Source organism: Miniopterus natalensis, chromosome 10 (assembly GCF_054644295.1).
Source record: "Miniopterus natalensis isolate mMinNat1 chromosome 10, mMinNat1.hap1, whole genome shotgun sequence".
Taxonomy (NCBI): Eukaryota; Metazoa; Chordata; class Mammalia; order Chiroptera; family Miniopteridae; genus Miniopterus; species Miniopterus natalensis.
This window is the reverse complement of record NC_142090.1, coordinates 73,056,963-73,083,489: the sequence shown is the minus strand read 5'-3', so window position 1 is coordinate 73,083,489 and position 26,527 is coordinate 73,056,963. Positions and strand designations below refer to the sequence as shown.

General features: G+C 41.4%; 1 protein-coding gene across 4 annotated transcripts in view; it reads left to right on the top strand.

The window, feature by feature from the left end:
* Positions 1–26,527, top strand: part of IGF2BP3 (insulin like growth factor 2 mRNA binding protein 3) — a 91,807-nt gene that overhangs the window by 24,296 nt on the left and 40,984 nt on the right. For all 4 annotated transcript variants that reach the window (XM_016217019.2, XM_016217017.2, XM_016217018.2 and 1 more), the window contains exon 3: positions 8,797–8,845. In XM_016217019.2, coding sequence (XP_016072505.1) covers positions 8,797–8,845 — 49 coding nt within the window. The remainder of the gene's footprint in view (positions 1–8,796; positions 8,846–26,527) is intronic.

Sequence of the window (26,527 nt, the reverse complement as noted above, 5' to 3'; positions counted from 1 at the left end):
CACTGGCTGGGCCAAATTTTGTTTAGTTGTTCCATGAAATTTCCTTGACAAACAAATAAAATTTTATCAGTTAGTTTTACCTTTGAGCATTAAGTATACTTTTAGATCAGCTCTGTCCAACAGAAAAATGTGAAATTTTATGTACATGTAAAATTTTAACTATTCTAGTAGCCACAGTAAGATGTAAAAAGTAACAGGTGACATTAACTTTCATATTTTATACAATCCAATATATCTAAAGTTTTAATCTTTTCTCATGTGATCAGTATTAAAAACTGTTGAAGTTTTATATTCTCTATTTTTGTTACTAAGTTTTAAAAATCTTATATATTTTACACTCATGGAGCAATTCATTTTGGACTGGATTAGCCACATTTCAAGTACTCAGTAGCCTCATGTGGCTAGTGGCTACTCCACTGAACAAAGAAGTTTTAAGATGCTTAGCTTTAAACATCATTTGTTAAAAATATGATGAGTCTTGTTGGAGAAAAATGTAATGGCATTCATAAAGTTAAACTGTGGGAAAATATGGGCATGGTTAATTTTCAGTGTGGCTCAAACAAATGAGAGGTTTTGCCCGAGTGCTTTATTCCCTAAGGTTCCCGGAAGATCTGTGTAAGTGGCTCTATGGTGGTAATGTTATGCTTCTGAAGGAGCTACACTTTGGAGTCACAGGGGCAGTGAGACTCTTATTTAAATAGAACTCTCCCTGATGTTCGGCTCCGTGTGTTTGGTTGGTCGAAATACTGGGAATAACTTTTTTGCTTAAAGGCACATTTTCAGATGAAATCTCAGTAAGAAGACTACAGAGATCTTGGATTATTCAGAAATCAGGGATCAGTTTGTGCCCTATTAATTCAACTATTTATTTATTTAATCTTCACCCGAGGATATGTTTATTAATTTAGAGAGGGATGGTGTGTGTGTGTGGGGGGGAGAGAGGAACATCAATCGGCTGCCTCCTGCAGGCGCCCCAGCTGGGAATCGAACCCACACCCTAAGTGTGTGCCCTGACCGGGAACTGAACCTGCACCCTTTGGGGCACAGGACGCTGCTCAACCAATTGAGCTGCCCAGCCAGGGCTCCACTATTATTTTTTGAGCAGTGTCCTGCCGTCTCACTGGCACATGTCCTGAGGAAGTGTAAGAGCTTTACCTGCGTTCCTCCCTTGGAGGGACACCTAGTGTCCTGAGAGGAGCCTAGGAGCAGGCGGAGAGCACTCAGCGCTTCTCGGGCTCTCCCGGCCCGTGGCCTGCTTCCCTCGAGTTTCCGTCCACACGCTTATGGCTGTTAGACTGCTCCAGGTAGATGAAGATGATGAGGAGTCAGCTTTGAAAGATAAACACACCTCTGTTTCAGTTCAGGGGACTAAATAAAACCCGCATGTTGTGCCCAGGGCCATCTGGGAGCTGGGGGTGACAGAAGAATCACCTTAGATGCTCACTTAGAGCTGTAGTGTTGGAGGAGACTCCCCCCCCCCCCGTTGTTTGAACCGAGCTGACTTACTGCCCCTTGTGGGCCAGGCAGTCTGTGCCGCACTTGACTATACAGCAGTGGGTAAGATAGAAATAATTTTGCCCTCAGGGGACTTGCCCTGTTAAATAGACCTCACTGGTCACCAAACTTCACTGTGTGTGAAATCGCATTTCCCCACCACACCCCCAGAGATTCTGATTGAGGGCTTCTGCACTGGGGCCCTGGAATCTTCATTTTAAGTAAGTGCCCCTGGTAGTTCTATTGTAGATTGTTCTTAGACCACCCTTGGGGTGTCATCCCTCCCTGTGCAGTGGACGGGACGGCATACTTTTTCCTTTCCTCCACCCAGTGTTCAGTTCCCATCTGGCAACCATCAAAAATGTTCTCTGTATCTATGAGTTTGTTTCAGTTTTGTTTGTTTGTTTTTTAGATTCTACATAGAAATAAAATCACATGCTATTCATTTAAAGAGCTAATTATTAACTATAAAACAAAGGATAGGTATAATTATACTTTAAATATTGTAATTATTACCAGTAATTAGCAATATTGAATTTGGGCAGGTTGAGTGAATTCCATTTTGGGCATAGATTGAGTTGGTTGGGCACAGCTGGAATAAACATCTGCAGCCAGTAGATGTTTTCACCTTTTGGGTTTAACATGCAACCTGTCACTTTTCTGAAGTTATTTGATATGGTTACATTATTGGTTGGATTATAAGTGGAATCAGTAAGATTGAATATAGTGAAGTTAAGAGGACAGACTCTAGAGCCAGAATGCCCAGCTATAGATTCAGACCCTACCACACATTAGCAGTGTATACTTGGATGAGTTCAACTTCCACTTTTGTTTTTCTATCTCTAAAATGCTGACTGCAAGGGTTAAATGAGATAATAGACATTGTCTTAGGCAGTTTGGGCTGCTATAACAAAATATTGTGCACTGGGTGGCTTAAACAGTAGATGTTTATTTCTCCCAGTTCTGGAGTCTGGGAAATCCAAGATCAAGATTAAGGCACATTCGTTTGGCGCTCGGTGAGGGCCCTCTTTCTGGCTTGTAGACAGATGATGCTTTCTTGGCTGTAGGCACAAGTGGTCTTTTCCTCAGTGGGTACCAGTGAAGAGAGCTCTGGTTTCTCTTCTTAAAAAGACAGTAATCCCATGATGGGGGCTAATTATTCCCCAAAGGCCCTGCCTCCTAATACCTTTACATTGGTGTTTAGGGCTGCAACAGGAAATTTTTTTGGGGGGGAGGGGGGAGCACATAAAGCATTTCTTATTTATATTCTTGTTTATACTCTTGTCAAACTTTGCAATGGAAGAAAAGATGCAAATGTCAAAGACTTTTGGTAAAAGCCTAGGAATCTAAAATTTGAATTGGAAATGATCATTGTGGACACATGGTTTGTTTCTCTTTCAAACATAATGTATATTTTCTAGCTCTGATCTAGGAGCAATGACCAACCCAGTAACAGTGAGCACCTTAGTGGCCAGCTTGAGTCTCTATGTATTATTTTTGATTAAAAGGGACCAGTGTTCCATGTAGATAGGGCTGATTGCAGATGGGGGCAGGAAGTGTACAGGTTGAACGTGGATTTATCATGTCATAACAAAGCAAAAGAGCTCTCACGTTACTAGAGCTGTGTCAAAAGTTGCAGGAGCCGATGTGAAGAGGCTTCCACTGATGGGCCAAAGACAGGGCAATTTGAGCATCAGAAAGAATGAATGCAATGGATTGATACATACAAAGTCTCTGTGAATCCATGAATTTATAGTGATACTGAAAAAAATTAACATTTGGCCAGCTTTGCACAATGCCATGGCACCAGCGGAAAAATTTGAAATAATGATGTCTTTGAGCTCCTGAAAAAGGAGATTGAGATGAGGACTTGCATGAAGTTGATTTATTTTGGAGATGATTTCAAGGAGCAAGAGTGAGGGGACAGGGAGACTGAACTGGGGAATGAGGAAAAGCCATTGCGGGGTACTTGACTGACTGGCCGTAAGGAAATGGGGCCTTAGAGAAAAGTGTGGAATGCCTCCCCGCTGGTAGCCTGCAGCGTTTATCTACTGGCCCCCACCCCCGGCCTATAAATTGCAGGTTGTCTTAAGGGTTTCATCTCTCCTATGCCTCTGGGCTGCTTGTGTATTCTGACACTTTGGAGAAGCCCCGAAGTAAAAAGGCAAAGGTGTATGCTTAGGGGTGTATGCTTAGGGGTGGAAGGAGGAGGACAGCTTCGGGGTGTGTGTGTGTGTGAGATCAGAGGTGAGTGAGGGGATGGCACAGGGGCATGGAACTGTCTCTGCAGAAGTGAAGGAAATCCTGTCTTTACTGGACATACTGTGCTTCCGAGTATCCAAATATTTGATAAGGGAAGGTTGTTCTTGATGGAAGAACTCCAGCTTAAACACAGAAGGCATGAAAGAATGAGACCATCAGTTCTCCACTTTGAATGAAATAATGGTTATTTCACAACCAGAGATAACCGAATCTCCTCATGGAGTGCGAAACACCCCCTGTGACGTATTATTGACTCTCTTAACAAAAAAACCCAAATGGAGTCTTCAGATCTAAGTACCACTTTTGCGGGGGACAGAGGAACACATTAAACACCCCTATGGGGCTTTAATTAGCAAAATCCAGGTTTGGGGGTTTTTACCCCCAAGTAAGTGGCAAGAAAAAAAGGGAAATGTTTAGATTATGACACTAGTGTCATAATCAACCAAATGCTATGTGTGTGGACCTTGCTTGGATACTGATTGGACAAACAATTGTTAAAAAAAAAATTTGTTAAATCTTGGCAATTTGAACACTGACTAGATTTTTAGTGTGAAGTTTTGTTCATCTTTAAGGACTTGATAATAGTATTTTGTCTACTTAAAGTCGTTTTAAGAGGTTCCCAAAAGGTTGCTGGTTCGATTCCCAGTCAGGGCACATGCCTGGGGTTGCGGGTGTGCAGGAGGCAGCCAGCCGATCGATGTTCTGCTCTCACATCGATGTTTCTCTCTCTCTCACTCTCCCTTCCTCTCTAAAAGATCAATTTAAAGAAATCTTTAAAAAACAAAACAAGAGATACTAATACTTGTCATTCTCATGCCTTTTATTTATAAATTGGGGGTCATGGTTACATTCTGGGAGGCACTACCATGGGAAACTTCAGTTGTCTTACTCTGGTAAGTGGGTTCATAGATGTTTTGTGCTTTATAATATAAAAAATTACACAGCATCGTGCATCAAGTTCAACATAGTAAACAATTACTAAAATGACAGAGAGAGATGCAGTGGATGAAATTAGGAATGAATGAATGTACAGAATTTATGACCTGGACCACCAAATGAATGGCATGAAAACAGTGAAGGGAAACTCTTGTCTCAAATAGACCTAAAAAGATATCAGTTCTACATGTGTGCATCTCATTGGGATCTTGATGGGGACAAACCAAGTGTAAGAAGATAGTTATTAGGCAATTGGAAATAGAGTGGATATCTGATATCAAGGAATTTTTGTTACTTTCAGGCACAACAGCGGTGGTGTGGTTAAGTTTAAACAAAAAAGGTCCTTTTATAGCTCTTTACTGATGTACTTCAGCACGACTGTGGGACTTGTTGGTACAGGAGTGAGTATAAACAAGGCCAGCTGATCATACTTGGTAATTGAAGCTGGTATGGGCGTATGGAGGTTGATTTTATTCATTTATCCAGTGTGGTGTCACTGTGAAAATTGCTCTGAAATCAACTTAAATCAGTCCCATTGATTACTAAAGCTCTTGAGGATGCCCTTTGGAGTCTCTATGATCTTCTCTGTTGGCTCCTTACCCTGTAATTTAAGTTGCTTTTAATAAATAGTATTGAAGTTTCATGGTAAGATTTCAAGCACAGAGAATGTTAAACTTTACCTCATTTTTCTCTCTGGACTTGGATATCTCTGGTGGGGGGGACACCCTTAAATTCTATATGATTAACTTACAAATAGTGTTGGAGTTGCTTTTTTAAATAACAGTAATTAAATCAGTATTTTCTGATTTTTGCTGTCAAGCTTAAGTAAGGCAGCTCTCACTCCTCTTATAATTTTTTTTAATGTTTTTTTTTATTGACTTTAGAGAGAGGAAGAGAGAGAGAAATATCAATGTGAGAGAGAAACATTGATCCATCAGTCATTGCCTCTCGCACGCATCCCGACCAGGGATCTAGCCTACAGCCTGGCATGTGCCCCACCAGGACTCCAACTAGCTACCTCTCGGTGCCCAGGATGAGGCTCAGCAGAGACACACCAGCCAGGGCACTCATCTTGTAATTTTTAAGAAAATCATTGGAAATGTTAGTTGTTTCTGGATGGTGGATCTGTGAGTCTTGTTTTTCTTTCCCTTCTATATATTATAGCCAAATTTAATTTATTAACTGAGTGCTTCCTGGTTGCCAAGCACTGTTCCAGGCTCTGAATACAGCAGTAGATGTAAGCCCCTGCTCTTACGGATTGTGTCCTATCACTGCTACTTTGGTGCGTTTTAGGAAGAGATGAAACATCAACTTATTTTGCTGATTGCACTTCAGTGATTTGGTAATCATAGAGTAGAAAAAAATACCAATATGTAGTCTACTGGCCCTCAAGTATTTAGAATCAAACTTAGATATAACAATTCCGAAAGCTCACATGGGAAAGGGGTGCTCAGAGAAGCAGGTGATAGTGTCTTAATTGTTTACCACCAGCTTGGTAAGTACAGCTGAGTGAGGTGGATTTTCTCTAGTGCTTTCCAAGTCAGGAGTTTGTGTTTCTGTGCTGGATGATTGGAATTCATGCCTTTTAATTTGGAGCCTTTTGACTCATGCCGGTGAGTGGAGCTTGGGGTTAGGAGCCAGAGGTGAACTGCAGAGTTTAAGGTTACTTACTGGGTAAAAGGACAGTTCTTTTCTTTTCCTCATTTCAACATTGTTGTTCATTTGTATTGCTTCTGTTTTTAGTGGTATTGAGTATATTTCTAAATGTTTAAAAAATTTCTTTCAAATTGAATTTATTGGTGTAATATTGGTTAATAACATTACACAAATTTCAGGTGTACAAATTATAATACAACATTTGTAGGAAGAAAATTTTTGCTGTAATAACACTAGCTGTATGAAAAAAAATTTAATGTTTGTCTGAAATGAAACTTGAGAGAATCAGATAATGGGAACCAGCCAGCCATTTAAGGGAAATAATTATTCTGGAATAACATCCAATTAGTAAATGGGTGTTGGATGTACATTTTGAAGAATGCATTGGGAAACATGGCTAATGGATTACTTCTGATGTACAGGAGATGGCATTCTACTTAAATAATTTATTGGGAGTCCTGTGAAGTGGGTATTTGTTTTTATAATATGAATAATTACCTGCTAGTTGACCAGAACTCTGTATGTACATTTTCATGTGTACTTCTGGGAAGATTTCTTGGTAACATAGACCCAGAAGAATGAATCCAGAGGTAATAAACGCTTAGTTTCTCAACATTGTGCTGCTGATTCTTACTGGGTCAGATGTTTGATTAAACAGATTAGTACTTGCATATCTGTAGTAATTCTTACTTCCTTGGTTACCCAGGGTAAATATTTATACAATGTGAGTAACATTTCTGCTAACTAAGGCGATATATAGCAGTTTTGAAATCTGTGGATTAGAAATCCTTGTGTTAGGGTGTATTTTTAAGGCTTTTGTAGAAAATGAAACTTTATACAAGGGCAGAGATATAGTACACATCCTGCAACTTTGACAATTATTAGTTATTTTGAAACAAATCCCACACTAGCATTTCATATGTAAATTGAGACTGGGTGGTGTTTAAAAATCTTTTTCTTAAATTGATATTCTCATGACCTCTTTGGTATATTGCTCCTGGTGATTACGCTTTGTTTTTTTGTCTTAAAAATAATGTAAGAGTGTTTCTTGTTCTAGATTTTATGATTACAAACGGGATGTACCTGAGTTTGGTTATTACACATGTTCTTCAGAGCTTCCTAAGGGACAGGCGGTCTCTGTGGCATTTATTTCATCTCATGCTTTGGGGGAAATAGAAGGGACCAAGTACTGGGCTGTGAATCTTGTCTAAGCTGGTGTTCTGCTGTGGTGCTTCAAAATAAGTGGATTATCTGACCTGGAAAGGAAGACTGGTTCTGATCCTAGAAGTTAAGTAATTTATGTCACTTGAGATGTCAAGCCTAGTTGCTAGTCGTCTTTTTTTTTTTAAATAACTAGTTGATTATAAATTCCTTTGCCTTCTACTGGGGGATTGGTGTGTGGCATCTATGCTAAAATCTCATATAATTATTGTCCTGTCCCTCCCCTCCTCTCCCCTCCTCTCCTTCCTCTCTCTGTGTTGAAGAAGGGATAGAAAAAGAGAGTGTGTGTGTGTATAGTAGATATTATTATATACAATATATGGTATACTATGTATGCATGTTTACATATGTGGCATTTGAACTAAGGTGTTTTGTTTTTTTAATGTTTTCTGTACCGTGGACTCCTTTGGTGGCCTGAAATGTATGGACCTCTTAGGATGTTTTTAAATGCATAAAACAAAAAACATAGGGTTATGCAGAAATCAATTACTTTGAAATAGTTAGCAAAATGGTAAAACTCATAATAACATGTGCTTCTTGACATAAGAAACAAGTTCTCGGCAACACATCTAAATTTCACAGTAATGAATGTAGGTGATATTTAAGGATCTGCAACAACTTAATGTGATATGAAAAGAACGGATTTATGTTGATGTCAAAATTACAAGTAGTGTAATTACACGGTGGTTTAATGCCATCATTTATGATTGAAAAGAGGAACTAAATTTCAGGGCATAGTGAAAATAAATATACGACCAGTGCGTGTGCACACACACAGATACATACGCACATTCACACTCACACTCACACTCCCCCCCTCCCCCCGCAAGTTCCCAGAATTCTATCCATGGACCCCTTGGCTGCGATCTCTGATTAAGAACATTCTGCTTTAATGCGTTGGGTCCTGCAATGTTTAATGTGAGGTTAAAGGGTTTGAACTTAGAATATAGTCATCAGATGAAATGTGTTTCTAACATTACCTCTGCCGGTTTTAGAGACTTTTATTGTAAAAATCCATTACAATCTAATGATGCTGGTTCTCCAAATGGTCTCAGTGACTAACTTCGTCTCTTTTTCCTTTTTGGGCTGCGTTTTCTTATTGTATATTGGTTCGCAGCTGATATAAAATTAATTCAAGTCATTTATAAACATCCATGTTGGCTATTAATGTCTTTTGCTTTTATATGTTTTTTTTTTCTTTTAAAAAACATTTTAATTCTTCTGCAGGATTCGGAAACTTCAGATACGAAATATCCCGCCTCACTTACAGTGGGAGGTAAGAATTTCTATATTTAAAATTAAGATTTCAGTATCTAAGCCTATTGATAGTTTTTCCAAAGGTTTTTCTCCTTCCTCCAACTCTGGTGCTAGGACAGATTTTTCTCTTTTACAGTTTGTGCCTTGCTGTGGACTTTTCTTTGTAAGGACACACTGTATGTTTTAAAAATTGCTCTCTGAGATACTTATTAAAAAGTTTAAGTAGCTTCTTGGGTAATCTTCCTCATTCAGTCTCATCCCAACAGAATATTTTCATTTGAGGTCTTTCTGATGAGTTTGCCAATTGTATTTAAATATGACGTGCCCTTCTTGGCAAATATTTTAAAAAGACAAATACTTGCTGTTTATGCTTAATTTAAAAATGTCACTCTGCTTTCTTTTGCTCAGATGGTGGCACTGTGGAGACTGGGCATAAACACAAACTAAATATTTAGCACAGTTGATTAGCCTCTGTCAGCAATTTTCAAAGGGTAATAAATGATGTCATGGTGAGAATTTGAGACACCAGTGGTTGAAGAGATAAAATATCTGTGGACTCTTCCAGATGATGAAACCCGAAAGTTCTTAAAACCTACCTTGGAGAGGTGTTGCAGGGAAAACTGCGCAGCTCTTATGTATTTTTAATATAAAAATCAAGAATAACTAGCTTCTTGAGTTTCACATTTGTCTTCTAAAATGACAGTTTGATGAGTCACTAAACCAGAACCTTCATCAAAATGCAAAGTATGGTTAAAAGATTTCTTTAGTGGTGAGTTGAGGGAAATTGGTCAGAAGTCTGACTTTCCAAGGTCTCAGTTGGGTAACAAATCATTTATGCTCAGAATATTTTGTACAGCATTCATACTCAGAACAATATTATTTATTGAGTTTAATCTTTGTAGGAAGAGTTGGTTCTTTGGTATATGCTTGAATATTTTTCAAGCTATATAATGCATAAAAAGTATATTTTATAGATGGAAACAGTGTAAAGTTCAATGCATTTTCCTCTTTTAGATTGACATTTGTTTAGGGAATGGAGTAGTTTGGAGGATGGGTCCCCAAATCAAAAATTGTGGTTTGATCTTTGTTTAACATGGGCCATGTTAAATATGATTTTTCTGCTTGTGCATGGTAGCTTTCAATGAAAGAGTCAAATGGTGGCAGCCAGTTTTAACCAAGTGAATTATTAGAGTAGTGGTATGTGGGATACCAGCAGGTGGCAATTTCCTTTTAATTCTTTCATAGTATCTCTTCAGATTTAGATTGTGGTGGCTTCTTAAGCATTTAGTTTATTGTATTTTTGGTGGCTTTTCAAGCTTTTAGTTTATTGCATTCTTATCGTGGGTAAAATCTAACCTTATTTATGAGACTAAATCTTTTTTTTGCCGTATCTAACTTTATTTATTTATTTACTTTTAAATATATCTTTATTGATTTCGGAGAGAGGAAAGAAGAGAGAGGGAGAGAGATAGAAACATCAATGATGAGAGAGTCATTGATTGGCTGCCTCCTGCACGCCCCCGACAGGGGATCGAGCCCGCAACCCGGGAATCGAACCCCAATCGCCTGGATCCTAGGTCGATGCTCGACTGCTGAGCCACGCCCAGCCGGGTGCCGTATCTAACTTTAAAAAAGAAAATTATTGATTGATTTTTAGAGAGGAAAGGGGAGAGAGAAACATCAGTTTGTTGTTCCACTTACTTATGCATTCATCGGTTAATTCTTGAGTGTGCCCTGACCAGGGATCGAACCCGCAACCTTGGCTGTCGGGACGACACTCTTAACCACCTGAGCTGCCTGGCCAGGGCTGCCATATCTAACTTTTATATTTCATCCCCCCCCCCCCCATAGTACTTTAAGGTAAGGTGAAGGGCAAATGTGGGCACAGAGGATTCACATAATTAAGCCATAACACATACTGAATTGTAAGAAGTTTAGAACTAGACTTTGAAACTCTTGACTTTCGCCTTAAAAAAATTTTTTTTAAATGATTGTTTGAAATATTGATCAACAACAGAATTTTCTGAGGGCTTGTTAGGAGTAGGGTAAGGAAGAGGGAGCTTTCCTTTCCTTAAAGACTCGAGTGAACGCCGTCTGTTACTTCCTTTCTGAGACGAGTCACCTTGTATAACTGTTATCTGTAGACACTGGGTTGCCTAAATGTTTCACTGAAGCGTTTTGGGCAGATACAGATACGGGGAAACTAACTTTCTGAAGGGCCTGCTGTCAGAGAATTAGGTAGGTTTGTTTTTCCCCAAATATGTGGAATATAAAAGAGATTGAAAAAACTGTTTTTTCTCCACCTGCCACCCCCTTGCCTGAGGAACTTGAAGGGTAGATTTTTAAAAATATATGTTTTAATTGATTTCAGAGAGAGGAAGGGAGAGGGAAAGAGAAACATCAGTGATGAGAGTAATTGATCAGCTGCCTCCTGCACGCCCCCTGCTGGGGATGGAGCCGAAACCCTGGCGAACCTCGACCTCCTGGATCATAGGTTGATGTTCAACCCCTGAGCCGCGCCAGCCGGGCCTGAAGTATAGGTTTTTGGTGTGACAGGAACTAGAACAGCCCTGACGGCCGGCACTTCTGGATCCCGGGAGGCTAGGGGAGGTGAACTTGTGTGATGAGGAACGAGGGAACACCTTCTCGGGAGGACAGCATGCAGGTGGGGCCGACAGAGCCCCAGCAGGGCCCTGACCTTAAACACCTTTGAGAATACTTTTTTAAAGCCTTACTCGATGTCTCAGATGGGCCCCATTTTCTAAATTTAAGGAAAAAAATATATATTTTTTTGCATTTAAAAAATAAATTTCCACCAGGCCTGGGTGACTCAGTGGTTGGGCATCGACCTAAGATCCAGGAGATTGGGGTTCGATTCCCGGTCAGGGCACATGCCCGGGTTGCGGCCTCGATCCTCAGTCGGGGGCGTGCAGGAGGCAGCTGTTGTTTTTTTCTAATCTGGTTGTCTTACTACTGCTCTCTCATCAAAATAAAATTCCCAGTAAGTACTCACAAAGTGTTTTAAGCGGTACCCTCTCTAAAAGAAACGTAAGATCCATTAATTATGTACATGAAGTGTCAGAGTAAAGGGCAAGTTAGGGTCTCATTTTGGGGTCAGGTGATCAGAGTTGAATGTTGTTTCTGGAGAGTTTACTGCGTGTAGAACAGCCTGAGCTATGGAGTTGGTCATCTGCACCGTGAGGCTCCCCAGGCTGACAGGGCCCTGACATGCTCATCCCCGGAGCCACTATATTTTTCTGAGGCAAAGATTTGACTGTGGTCTGACAAATACTTCTGAGGAATATATACTTTAAAATCACAATCTTGGTAGAAAATTGAGAATGTATGTTGGCTTTACCTCAAGGACTGAATATCCAATTTTTCCTGGACGTAGCTGAGCTGAGAAGATGAGCGTGTTGGGAAGAAACTCTCGGGAGGTTCCCGCAGTGTGAGACCCGCTTCTGCCACGTGTGTGGTCTGGTGTGTGATTGACTAAAGGAAGCAGAAGCTGTCTTCTGGGCTAAACACGGGAGTCAAGGCGGCGGTTGGTTCTTCATAACTGCAGCATTCTCAAATTGCACCCAGGCTTCTGACATTCATGAGTTGGTCTCTGGTGGAAAGCGACTAACCAGCACACTAAAAATGAAAAACCAAAGCTACAAATTGGAAGTCGCAGCATAAAATACTGTGTGTGGTTTGTTTTTTTTCTCAGAGCAGAGTTACCTTAATGATTTCTTTTAAAGGTCTTTTTGGTGCTTCTCTGTGAGCTTGAAGCAATTTTTGGAAGTAACTGGATGTTGTAGGAAATCTTAAAAGGCTCTTCCTTTGTAGGGCCAAGGGACCGCCCTAATAGAACACTTTATTTGGGGCTCGGCTTCTTAGTTTTGAGCCCAGCTCCTAGTAACCGGTTTGGAGAAAGCTGACCTAGGGTATAGGGAATGTCAGAAAGCCCTTGGCCTCCTCCCTTCGTGATTAAAAGAAGTTGATTCCTTTGTAGCTTGGTGGTGGGGATCGGCACATTAACGGTGAGATGTGGTAGGGAAAAGCCCCAGAACCTCCCTGTCCGTCACATTTAGGCTTATCACGCTCAGCCTTGGGAAGGAAGACTAAAGCTTTAGGAAGATGCCCCCGTTTCAGAACACAATGAAAGGCGCATTCTAGCTAAGGTGGAACCCTCAGAATGGATATTTTCTTGTGAGACGAGGCAGGTACTTACAATGGAGAAATGACATGATCCACGTTCTATCGAGAAGAATGCTTAATGAGGGTGAGCGTGGAGGTCAGAAACTCCCAAAAGCTCATTAACTCCTGCTTAAAGCTGCTAACATCTCGATGAAGTCTGTTATTTTTTTTCCGTATGTGCTCTGAATATAGTAAGAGATCAATTACAGGAGACCTCCTGGGTGTACTAGGAAGTAAAAATAGCAAGGATCAAAAATATCGTTGAGATAGGTGCTGGCAGAAGAGACCAAAGGAGCTTTTATTTAGAAAGAGAGAAGGAAGGAAGAAAGTAGGGATGCCATGCGATCTGGTCTGGGGGGGACGGGGTGATAGCATAGCTAATATACAGCCGTTCAAGGAGAGCCCTCATAGTGTAACACTTGGGGCGAGTGTGTGCTGAGCATTAGAAGACTGTCTTGAGATTAGGGGGAGGCGGAATGACTTTCAAGTGAAGAGATTTAGGCAAGGGCCGTGGAATCTGTTAGGTGTAGTCCCTGGTGGATTTTGACCTTTTTTTTTTTAATATATCTTAGTTGATTTCAGAGAGAGGAAAGGAGAGGGAGAGAGAGAGATAGAAACATCAATGATGAGAGAGTCACCAATCGGCCGCCCCCTGCACGCCCCCGACTGGGGATCGAGCCCGCAACCCGGGCGTGTGCCCTGACCAGGAATCGAACCCTGATCGCCTTGATCCTAGGTCGATGCTCAACCGCTGAGCCACGCCCGGCCGGGCGGATGTTGACGTCTTGAAGGGGAGGAACTGTCACTCATGTTCCTTGTCCACATGCTGATTCTTGTTGGGTGCTCCGGTCAGATGCTGTCTGGCTCATGGTGAATACGTGAATTACTGCTGAGCAGAAATTAGGTGAGACCAAAGCATTTAATAATTATTGACAATGTAAAGCTAACAATATGAGGGCCTTTAACTCCATCACACAGAGAAAGACATCTATAGGAACAGTGGGGTTGGCATTAACCACGAACTGATCAAGAAGTCACCAGAGGCGTTGATGTTGAATTTTAGAAATAACCCATTTAAAGGTTGCCTTCTGCAGTAGGACATCTTGGAGTTGGAAATAAAATAGTAGCTTATAAACAGGGTGTTCTGGGTGGATGCTTTCCAAATTTTTCTCTTTTCTTCAAAGGAGATGGTATGGCTGAAGCCTGGTGTGTGCATATAGATAAAGGCAGAGCTCTTCAAAGGTAGCGTAGAACCCTGCCTGGTGGTTCCCTGTTTGGCCTCCAGGAATCCTCTGGGGAGGTTTTGCGGGACTCTGAAAATCACTGAGACATCAGTGAATTTGAATGAACAGTTGTTAGAGGTAGTTGATCTTGACCAAATAATTTTGCAGGAACGTAACAAGCAATTTAAGGAGACGATTGATGCATGGCCTGACTCTGAGCACTGGCTCATAAATAGCTGACATTTAGTAAGCACTTATGTGCTGGGTGCTGGATTAACCCATTTTATCTCCACAAGAGTCCCATGTCCCCACTTTACAGATGAGGCAGCTGAGGTACAGAAATGTGAAGTAACTTGTGCAGGGTCATGCAGCTGGAAAGTGGTAGAGTTTCTGCTCTTACTCAGGTTCACACAGAAAACAACCCCCAAAGGCAGTTCCTAGTTCTTGTAATTATCATCATTTATTTGCTTTCAGCATACCTCTGGAAGTTTCACAGTGAACCCAATACATCCCCCCCAGGTCTGGAGGAAATATGTGGTTATGAGTGATCAATGGACTTGGATAGGTTATTTGGGGAAGTTGTTGGTAAACTCTCCCTTTTAGAGAACTGTGGTCAGTAGAGTTCTTTATGCATCGTTGCTCAGGGATGGGTTGGACTTTGCCTCATTAGAAATGAAAGGTGTGCAGGGGATACCAGAGTTGTATATGAGTGGTGTAGGAGGCAAGTATTTCTGCTCCCAAGCTGTCACCTCCCTGTGTTTACCATGCCCTTGCACTATGATGCCTAGACTTTTGTCCTGTGCTTCCATAGTTCTTCTGAGATGGTCATCAAGGTCTCCGTGCCCTTTATTTAAACCTTCTATTATGACAATATAAAACATAAACACAAATAGAGAGGCTAATATAAGGACATTCAGTTTCAACCATTACCAATCAATGATCAGACAGTCTTGTTTATAACTCTACCCCTTTCACCCTTTTCCAGATTATTTTGAGGCAAATCCTAGACATATTACTTCACTTAGTAAGTACTTCAGTATGTATCTCTAAAAGATAACGTCTCTGTATTAGTTTGCTAGGACTGCTATAACAAAAGACCACAAAGTGGGTGGCTTAAACAACAGGAACCTTTTATCTCTCAGTTCTGGAGGCTTGAAGTCTGATAACAAGGTGTTGACATGTGGTTCCTCTGAGGGCTATGAGGGAAGGACCTATTCAAGACCACTCTCACCCGGCCGGGTGTGGCTCAGCCGTTGAGTGTCGACCTGGGATCTAGGCAATCGGGGTTTGATTCCCGGTCAGGGCACATGTCCAGGTTGTGGGCTCGATCAATGACTCTCTCATCATTGATGTTTCTTTCTCTTCTTTCCTCTCTCTGAAATCAATAAAGATATATTTAAAAAACAAAAACAAAAAACCCCACTCTCTACTGATAGTGCCTTGGCATGTGGCATTCTGTACATGTATGTCTAAATTTCTCCTTTTTATAAGGACACTATTTATATTAGGAACCATAAGAATGACCTAATTTTAACTTGATTATCTCTGTAAACACCCTATCTCCAAATATGGTCACAATCTAAGGTACTTCATCATGACTTTTTGGGGGACACAATTCAACCCATAACAGTCTCTTTTAAAAATTCACACGTTAAGTTAATAGTAACTCTCCAATAGCAAATCAAATCATTTGTATTTTCTTGATTACATCAATTTTTAAGAATGTGTGAGTCAGGATCCACACAAGATCTTTTTCAAGACATTTAATCAATAAGTTTCCACTACCCCAACTTTTTTTGTGTGCATCGTATTTGTTGAAGTTGGTTTATTTGCTCTGTAGAATGTTCCACACTTATAGTTTGCTGAATTACATTCGTGTGTGATCCTTAATATGTTCCTCTGACGTTTGGGGGACTTGGATTAGACTCAGGTTCACTTTCTGTTTGTTACTTTGTAAGACAAAGTAATAAGTGGTTATGTATTCTTCCTTCAGGAGGGACATGATATAGTGTTTGTCTCTGTGATGTGAAATGCCATTGATCATTGCTGACACTCAGTATTGTGTGCCTGCAGGATGGTAATATTGTAGTTCTACACTGTCTACATTTATTGGGTGGGATGCATTTGTTAAGAGGAACTTGTCCTTATCGTGATTTGATCTCGCTAAGGTAAAGTTTGAGACAGGAAACATGCTTGATTCTTTCCATTTGTGTTCTACTTTGTAAATATGGTGCCTTGGCATCCTACAAGGATGACCAGTGAGTTTGTTTTGACCAGGCAGTTTTTGTTTGTGTAACTAGGAGCTCATGAGTTTAAACACATTTGGGTTTCAGAATTATTAGAATCATTCATCCCAGTACTCAGATGATTCTAACCTCAGGACAGTGCTAGTCGCCTTTTGATGCCACCTCAGTAGTTGGTAGCTTCCTTGACTTTTGATTCAAGAAATCCCAGGTTTATCTTGTACATGTTCTGTTCCAGGGACTGAAATCAGCCCTTTCTCCGAGGAGCCTGGTTCCTTGGGAAATGGTATTTAGGGGCCACAGGGTGATCATGCTTCTCTTGGGACCAGATCCACTGGCCTTTCCTTGGTTGTTCTAAACTCACAGGAGCCTTCAGAACTCTTGCTGTTTTCTGTGCCAAGTGGTACCTTAAGTGTTAAGTAAGACGTTTGTCAGAAATCGAGAAGAATCTGCGTCATTTTTACTTACAACACTTCTGACACCAAGTATCTTTTTTAAAATTAAATTTAACTTTTTAAATATTATTTTTCATTACAGTCTCCATTCAGTATTGTATTACTTTCAAGTGTAGAACATAGTGGCTAGACAATCACGTACTTTACAGAGTGCCCCCCCGATATTTCATGTACCCACCTGGCCCCATACATAGTCACTACAGTATTATTGACGATATTCCCTGTGCTGTACTTTACATCCCTGGGACTATTTTGTGACTAACAATTTGTAGTTCTTAATCCTTTCACCTTTTTCACCCAACACCCCCCTCCAAGTATCTTTTGTGGCATTTTTTTCTAATGCCGTTTGTATTCTCCAACACCAGCTACAATTCTACTCAGTCCTGACAGTACTGGACTTAGTGTCAGACTCCATAGGTTGAGTTGCATCTCACAGAACTGCCCCTCACCCCCTTCAGATGCCAGGTGCAATGGGATGTGTTGGCTACTCATTTCTACCTGCTGACTGCAGGTTTGGGGGCTCCAGTAATGCCCTCCTCCCCCTGTTGATAATTCACTAGACTGGCTCACAGAGCTCAGGAAAGTGCTTTACTTACTGTTCCCAATTTGTTATAAAGGGTACAGCTTGGCACAGCTAGATGGAAGAGATGCACAGGGTAAGGTATGGGGAAGGGAGCCTGTAGCTTTCCTGCCCTCTCCGGGCAGGCATGTGATTCAGCTCTGGAGATGTGTGTGCAATGCTAAACAGATCATTTCAGGTTTAAGTGTATAAAAACCTTCACTTGTTGCTCTTTTCCTACTGTGTCCTACCTCTCATGTTAATGAATCAAATTTTCAGGGTTAACCAGGGGGAGGGAGAAGTCCCCAGGCAGGGGTTTAGGACAGTAAACAGACTGGGAGTGGCAGGGCACTCTTAATTCTATTTCTAATGTTAGCATCAGCAGCCAGAAAGCAGGGTTACCTCAGCGCTCGGACCGTGTTCCCCCTTTGTGTGTGTGCATTGCTCAGTGGCCTGCTGTGTCTTATCCGAAACATAACCTTGCTGTTTAGAGTTTCTTCCCCCGTGGGGGTGAGAAGGGCTGTGATTTTCTGCGTTTTTTCCTAGATGTATGTGTAGCACACATGCACTGACGTCTTCGCAGGGTTCCTCAGCTTCAATTGGCCCTTGTCTGGGAGACAAAAGGACGCGTTCAGTGAGCATCGGTCGAACCGAGAGCGCAGTGTGATGCGCTTCAGAACAGGCCAACCCCGGATAGAGATCTCTGTGTTCGTCCTGCTAGGGTCCTTCTCGGGCTGACGTTCTGTGTCACCCCTCCTCCATGTACCTAAACAGGATTCAGATTGTTTAATTAGCTCCGTCGGGTTGATGGTAATGAACTGATTTACAGGCCTTTTTGTTTTCAAGTGAGGCCTATGTTTGCGCATTTGCCCTGTTTTCGTGCTTGCTGTCCCATTCCTAGCTCCCATTTCCCCTTTTACTTTACTACCTTGCCTTTAAGTTTTACATCAGTTTTAATAGCATATAGGTGGGGAGCCCTGACCGTGGGATGGACTGTCAGCCCCTAGGTACAGGAAGGAAATAGTGCTGTCCCCACTTTGGGGCTACTGGACTTAAAGCCCCCTTTCTTAGCCGCCAATGTGTGTAAACTATGCAGTTCCTTCATCTCACATGTAAATATAAGAATGACCGCTGACATCTCCTGCAAGTCTATTGATGAACACCTAGCTCATCAGTATGTTTTTATTTAGATATACTGTAATTTCTTCCTATGTTTGACCGATAGTGAACACAGATATTTAAATAGACTTGGCTTTTTCAACCCTCAGACCTGCACCCTCTTTTAAACAAATACTTTCTAATGTTTCAGTTACAATCCTGAAGTGAAATTCACAGAAAATGTAGCCTACTTACATATGTAATTTAAAATTCAGTCATACCAGAAAGAAGAAATGAAAGGGAAATATTTTGTGTAAAATACTTCAAAACACAAGTACTTGGTCATGACCAGAGCTTGGGGCATAATGAAATAATCAAGTGCTCGTACCATGTATAGAGTAACCCTCAGTGACCCAATATTGATGCTAAAATACAGGTGTGCATACGGGTGATTCAGACCAAAATACAATTGTATCTATTTTTTCTTTTAATTTTTATTTATTAATTTGAGAGAGAGGGAGAGAGGGAGGAATTTGTTGTTCCACTTATTTATGTATTCATTGGTTGATTCTTGTATGTGCCCTGACTGGGAATCAAACCCACAACCTTGGCGTATTTGGATGACACTCTAACCAACTGAGCTTCCCTGTCAGGGCTACAATTGTGTCTTGATTTTACATGCTAGTTGCAGTTTTGGAAGATAGCATACATCTTCCCAGCCGAACAATTAAATTAAAAATGAACAGTAGCCTAGCTGGCGTGGCTCAGTGGTTGAGCGTGGACCTAGGGTCCAGGAGACTGGGCTTTGATTCCCGGTCAGGGCACATGCCCGGGTTGCGGGCTGGATCCCCAGTTGGGGGCGTGCAGGAGACAGCTGATCAATGACTCTCATCACTGATGTTTCTATCTCTCTCTCCCTTCCTCTCTCTGAAATCAATAAAAATATATTTAAAAAACACACAGAACAAACAAAAAAAAGCTGAACGATAAGTACTTTGTTAGGTTATAGGCTCAGGTAAATGGGCTTTATGCGTATGTGAATGTCAAGAGCTTTTGAGAGTGGTGCAGGACACGGGGCATCTCTTTATTGTGTGAGACTGTCCTGCACGCCTCAGGATGTGCGACTTACCTGGTCCCTGCCTGTCAGGTGTCAGTGAAGCCCCCTTCTCCCACCCCAATGGACCCGCAGATCTCTAAAACCACTCCCTGAGTGGTGAAGTTTTCTCCACTGAGAATTACTTCTCTAGGGCACCCCTTCCCCAGCTGTGTGGAAAGACCCATTTAAAAATTTTCCAATCACTGGTTTTGTATTAAATACAGAAATTATTAGAAAAATAAAAATTTAAAGTCAGTCAAAAAGTCAAGCCATAATTTATTATATTTCGCAGTTGTAAAATTCCTGTCAGTCTGCTATAAGAAGTTTTAAAAGCTTAATCTCCACTGCGAACTTACCTGGTCACCGTGTGGTCTCTGTCTCACCCTGCCTCTTTCCAAAGTCACCCAAAATGAAGGTATGTTTCTGAAAAATTCTTCCTCTTGGAAGATTTGACTCCTCCTCTCCCTCGCCAAATGCTCATTCCCAACACCTCCTTTGTTGTTTATAAATAATTACTTTTTCTAAGACTATTGCATTGTCGAGTGATGGAAATGAACCTAACTGCCTTCACTATCCGGGATGCTTTTTTATTCTGTGATAGAAATTTGCGATGTAGTTTTTAACCGGCGTAACTCAAATTGCTTTGGATTTTTCTTTAGCTTCATATACTTAAAATCCACTGCACTTTCTCCACGCAAACCCACAGGGAAGCAGTGGCTTTTGTAACCTTAATTTCAGAAGACTTCCAGCGATGTTCCACGTACTGTGAGACTCGTAGTGATAGAAGATAATTCCTGTAGTACGGCAGGAAGGGTCCTGGATCATAAGGGCCTGTGGGGAAACACTTAGTACTGTATTGAGGGGACTGTGCCCCAAGACGCTGGCCTCATTAGGATGGATTAAACTCAAGCCTGAGTTTACACCCATCATTACTTCCATGCTCTCCTTTCTCAACAAATCGGATGCCCGTCAACTCGGAGCATGTTCTGTGCACGTCCAATATTCCAGGATTGTTGAACACTGCTTCAAGTTGCCCAGCTGAACAAATATTTCTGATTTCAAATCATCTTCATCTTTTTCCCCCCATAAAAGCATGACCTAATCATGCTAGTTTCTTTCTTGCTTAATTAAACACAGGCAAGTCTTTCATCAGACCCAGCTTTGTTTCTGTGTGCTAGGATTTTATCCCGACTTACTGTTGAATTAATGTTTGTTTAATAAGAGGACCTTTGCTCATATGCTTCCCTCTGCTACTAGAGACAGGGCTTTGTCCTATATAATAGAACTTTAGTTACTTTCTACGGATTGGGCCCAACTTGGTGTCTTCTGTTACTGAGTTTAAGGGTCACCTCTGCCTTACAGTGTATTTCAGGGTTTTAACTTTACCACTGATCTTCATACTCATTTTTTTTAATCCTTAATTTCCTCTGGCTTTGTTTTTCTCTTATGGATATTCAAAAAAACTTGTGTCCGTTTTCTTTGGTAAGTTGCTTCATCCTTTTGGGAAATAGTTATTTTTCAGTTGTGTAGGTTTTTCTGTAGCTAAAAGACATTGGTGTGGCAACTAGATCCATGGTTCCCTACCTTTAGAAAATGAGACCCTCAGTAACTCTATAATTAGTTTTTAAAATCAAACAACCCATATATCCATCCAAAAATTATGGTATACACATGGGAAAGATTCATTGTTTGTTCATTTTACCAAAAATTCACGAAAGCATGTATGGATTTGTGTGCCCCTTGTAATAACTACAGCCTCTGAAGGGCCCAGTCCACTGAGCAAGGATCAGTGGTGGGAAATCTGTGGTACTTGGGTGGCCGTGCCTCCTTCCTTCCACAGCAGGAGGGACTCTCCCAGAGAGAGCTTTTCCCACTGAGTCTATATTAAGCCTCAGAATGCTTCTTAAACAGTGTCTGGACAGTCACAGCCAATTGCTTGCACTGGAATGCAAGAAGGTCATTATTTGTCTCCTTGGGCTAGATCTATTAAGAGCCTATCCATTTGACTTCCATAAATCTCTACTGCCCCCTTGAGAGTGTCTGCTACCTCATTCACATATACAAATCTTCCCAGTATGCGAAGAGAGCACATTGAGGGGGTACATTGTTTAGCTGAGATTCACTTCTCCACATCCCTCCTTTGTGCCTCTTCTGATGTACTCCTCTGACCCCTCACAGCTGTTTCCCTCTGGGACCCTGGTTTCTGAGTCTCTGAGAGTAGGATGCGGAACTGACACGAATCTGAACTGTGCTTACTCTCCTTGACAGATGCTGACTTTTTGTTCAGTGAAGGAAAGGTTATGTGCCCACATTCTCTGGAACATGAGACTTTCATTCATTACAATCGAACTCACTTTTGGGTATTAAAATATTAAAGTATTATTGATTTGCATGTTAAAGATACACGTGGTGTCTAACTTAACTGCTGCTTAGCACTAACATGAAGGACTGGACCGGTCAGGGTGATTTAGTGGTGAGGTGATGGGTACAGATTCTGTGGGCCAAGGGCTCTTCTGGAGACTGCCCCTGTAGGCAAAAGACCTGCTGAGATTGGGTGATGGCAAGTTCTCTTTGGTCATGGAAGCTGAATTGGGTTAGCTCAGCATGGTGATGAACTTGCTGAGTGCCCCCTGAGGAGCTGAGGAGTTGGGTTATTCTCACTGTGGATTCCTGAGAAATTGACCGTTGTCCATCTTACAGCAATGAGTGTTGTCCATTTTAACTTTCAAAAATAGAGATGTTTTGTATTTATTGTAGAAAAAACATCATCAGAAAAAGTACCTATAGTGCTGTAGGGATGTATGCTTTTGTGGGGACCAAATTTGGACTTTCAGAGTTGGTATAAAGATTATTTTAAATTAAAGACATTTCTGGATGTTCTGCCCTCATGTTGGTATGAAAGGGTTTTAAAGAATCATTTTCCACTCAGTATGCTGACCTGAGAAATGCATGGTGTGGTGTAATGGGCACTGGCTTAAGAGTGGGGCGGGGTTTGAATCCTGACTCCCCTTGTCCTTGCTGTCTGACTGGGCAAGTGACCTTTCCTCTTACAGAAGAAGCTCAGTTGTTGCATCTTGAAATCAGGTTTAATAGCTACCTTTGAAGATGTCTGGATGTTTAAATGGGCAAATGTTCATAAAGAATCGAAAGAGTGTTTGGTGTTAATCACTGTGCGTACATATGTGTGCCAGTGGGATGGTTCTCCATTGCCATATTGGTTTTCCCAAGTTTGTAATTGTTGCTAAGGCCTATTTTAGATACAGCAGTGTGATAAAGAGTCCAATTCTGATGTAGACAGACGGATGGATAAGCCCCTAGGTTAAGTACAAGGTGCTTACTATGGAGGCTAAGGGAGGTGTGTTAGTTTTCTAGGGCTGCCATAACAAATTCCTATAAATTGGGAGGGTTAATACAACAGAAATGTATTTTCTCACAATTCTGGAGGCTAGCAGTCTGAAATCAAGGTGCTGGCAAGCCTCTCTCCCAGCTTCTTTGGTATCCTTTGGTTTGTAGATGCATCACTCCACTCCTTGCCTAGGTGGCCACATTGTGTTCTCCCTGTCTGTCTGAATTGCCCTCCTGTTCATAAGGATGCCAGTCATCCTTAGAGCCACATTCACATATACCGATGGACATGAATTTTTAAAGGATACTCTTCAACCCAGTACAAGGGGTTAACCAAGACTGGGACTGATCAGGGATTGAATTCTAGAGCATAACAAGACCTGAAATGTGTTCCATTTTAAAGGTGGTTACTAAGAAAGTTGGGAGTGGGTGAGAGATGAGGTTGGAGAGTACCGCATGATAATAGTCTTGAACCATATTAAATCACATGGATCCCCCCCCCCCCCCAAGAACCATGGGGAACCTCAAGGGTTTTGAATTCAAAATTCACATAGCACAGTGGATTTTTGTTGTATTCATGGCTGAACATTAATTTTGAAATAGATTTTTTATATTTCTTCTTTTGAGGAAATTACCGGGTTATGGCGTCCCTGCCACCCCCCTCCCTCACACCTGCTGCTGGGATGTAGAAAGCGGGGCTGGCCTCTCAAATACATCCGAGCCAGAGTTTGATGCAGTCATGAGCAGCATAGAGACATGGAGTTGCACTGTGGATATGTGTTCAGAATTGACCAAGTAGAAGCCACAGAGCGTACAGTTTCCTAACCACACATGTACTGGGAGTGGCGAATTGTAGACAGGTCTCCAGGAATCTCCATTTGGAGATGGAAGCAGCATGGGGGGTACTTTGAAGATTAGAAATTGAGGTTTATATTTATTTATGTTTATTTTTAAAAAATATATCTTTATTGATTTCAGAGAGGAATGGAGAGGGAGGGGGAGAGAGAGAGAGAGATAGAAGCATCAATGATGAGAGTCATTGGTCGGCTGCCCCCTGCATGCCCCCGATTGGGGATCAGCCCGCAACTTGGGCATGTGCCCTGACCGAGAATCGAACTGCGATCTCCTGGATCCTGGATTGAACCATGCCTGGCCAGGCTGAGATTTTTATTTTTGTTTTTTTGCAATATCTTTAAAACCCCAGGTGAACTTGAGGGATACGTAAATAAAGTCTCCAAGAGGTGAACTTGCTGTTATAGACTTGATTTCCTAGAAAGTTTGCAGTTTACAAAATTGTCTTCCTCATATTATAACTTTTCCTTGACTATTGATGGGCCTTTGTTACTTTTTAAACCACTCGAGCATGCCCAATTCATCAGTAAGAGGTGCTGTTCAAATTGGTACTCAGATCTTTTCTAAGAGAGCATGAAGCAGGATCATGTTACAATCTGAGGGCTAGGACCTGGGTGAGAAGCTTGTTAAACAGAATTTTGGACCAAAAGTTTTGCTCAGGGGCTTAATTAGCAGGTTTTAAGTACAGCAAATACATGACTGGGCTCCAAGTAATGCCTCGATGTTGGATACACACTACCACAGGCTGAGAGCAGTGGGTGGGTTTGGGGAAACCCTGGTTTTCCTTGTAGACCCTCCTGACCAGTAGATTTAGAACGGGGCAAATTCTAAGGACTTTTGTATGGGCTGCTTTGTAAAATGTTTAGAACACATTAGTTTTAAAACAATTAAAAATATTTGTCAACAAAATATTTGTTCTCTGTGGGTGTATGTGTGAATATGTAGGCATACACACATACTTTAAAACTTTATTTATTTTATTATTTTTTTGTTAATCTTTACCCAAGGATATTTTTCCATTGATTTTTAGAGAGAGTGGAAGGGAGGGACGAAAGGAAGGAAGGAGGGAGAGGAACAGCGATGTGAGAGACACACATTGATTGGTGGGCCCGACTGGGGCCAGGGATCAACCTGCAACCCAGATATGTGCCCTTGACCGGAAATTGAACCCTTGACCCTTTGGTGTGCTGACTGACACCCTAACCACTAAGCCACACCGGCCAGAGCCACACATGGCCTTTTTTTTTTTTTTTTTAAACCTTGAGTTAAAATTCAGATAATTACAAAATTTACCATTTTAAAGTGTGCAAGTCAGTGGATTTTAGCATATTGACGAGTTTATACAACCGTCACTGCTAATTCCAGCACATTTCATCACCACAAAGAAGACTCTCCCTACCTGTTAGCACCCACTCCCCATTCTCCCCTCCCTCCCGCCCCTGGCAGCCACTAGCCTTTTTACCCATCTGATAAATGGAATCCTGCGGCATGTGCCCTTTTGTGTCTGGCTTACTTCACCCACACTGTGGCACGCATCATTACTCCATTTTTCCTTCTGGCTCAGTCATATTCCATTGTATGTGTAGACCCCGTTTGGATTATCCAGTGGGTTGCTTCTACCTTTTGGTGATTGTGAATCCTGTTGCTATGAATGTAGGTGTACAATTATTTCTTCGAGTCTCTGTTTTCAGTTCTTCTGAGTATATACCCAGAAGTGGAATTGTTGGGTCACGTGGTAATTCTATTTTTAATTATTTTGAGGAACTGCCACATTGTTTTCCACAGAGGCTGCATGATTTTAGATTCCTCCCAACAGTGTATGAGGGTTCTAATTTTTTTCATATTCTTGCCAAGACATTTCCCTTTTTTTAAAAATTTATCTTTATTGGTAAAAGTATTACAGATGTCCCCCCTTCCCCCCCATTGACACCCTCCTCCCTGCTCCCTTCCCCTCCCCAGACCGTCATGCACTATATTATCTGTGTCCATGGGTTATGCACATATGCATGTAAGTTCTTTGACTAATCCCTTCCCACCCACCCCCACCCCTCCCTCTGAGAATCGTCAGTCTGTTCCTTGCTTCCATGTCTCTGTATCTATTTTGTCAGTTTATTTTGTTCATTAGATTCCACATGTAAGTGAGATCATGTGATATTTGTCTTTCTCTAAATGCTTATTTTGCTCAGCATAATACTCTCCGGGTCCCTCCATGCTGTCCCAAAAGGTATGAGATTCTTCCTCTTTACAGCTGCGTAGTATTCTGTGGTGTGAATGTCCCACAGTTTTCTTATCCACTCATCTACTGATGGGCACTTGGGCTGTTTCCAGATCTTAGCTATTGTAAATAGCACTGCTATGAACATGGGGGTGCATAAATTCTTTGATTGGTGTTTTGAGTTTCTTAGGATATATTCCTAAGAGTGGGGGTTACTGGGTCAAATGGCAGTTCCATTTTTAAATTTTTGAGGAAACTCCACACTGTTTTCCGTAGTGGAAAATACAGCCATTCCTTGTGGGTATAAAGCGGCATCTCGTTGTGATTTTGCAGTGCATTTCCTTAGTGACTAATGATGCTGAGCATCTTTTCATGTGACACACATTTCTAAAAACACCTGGAGAGACCCACCAAACTGATAGTGGTTTCTTTT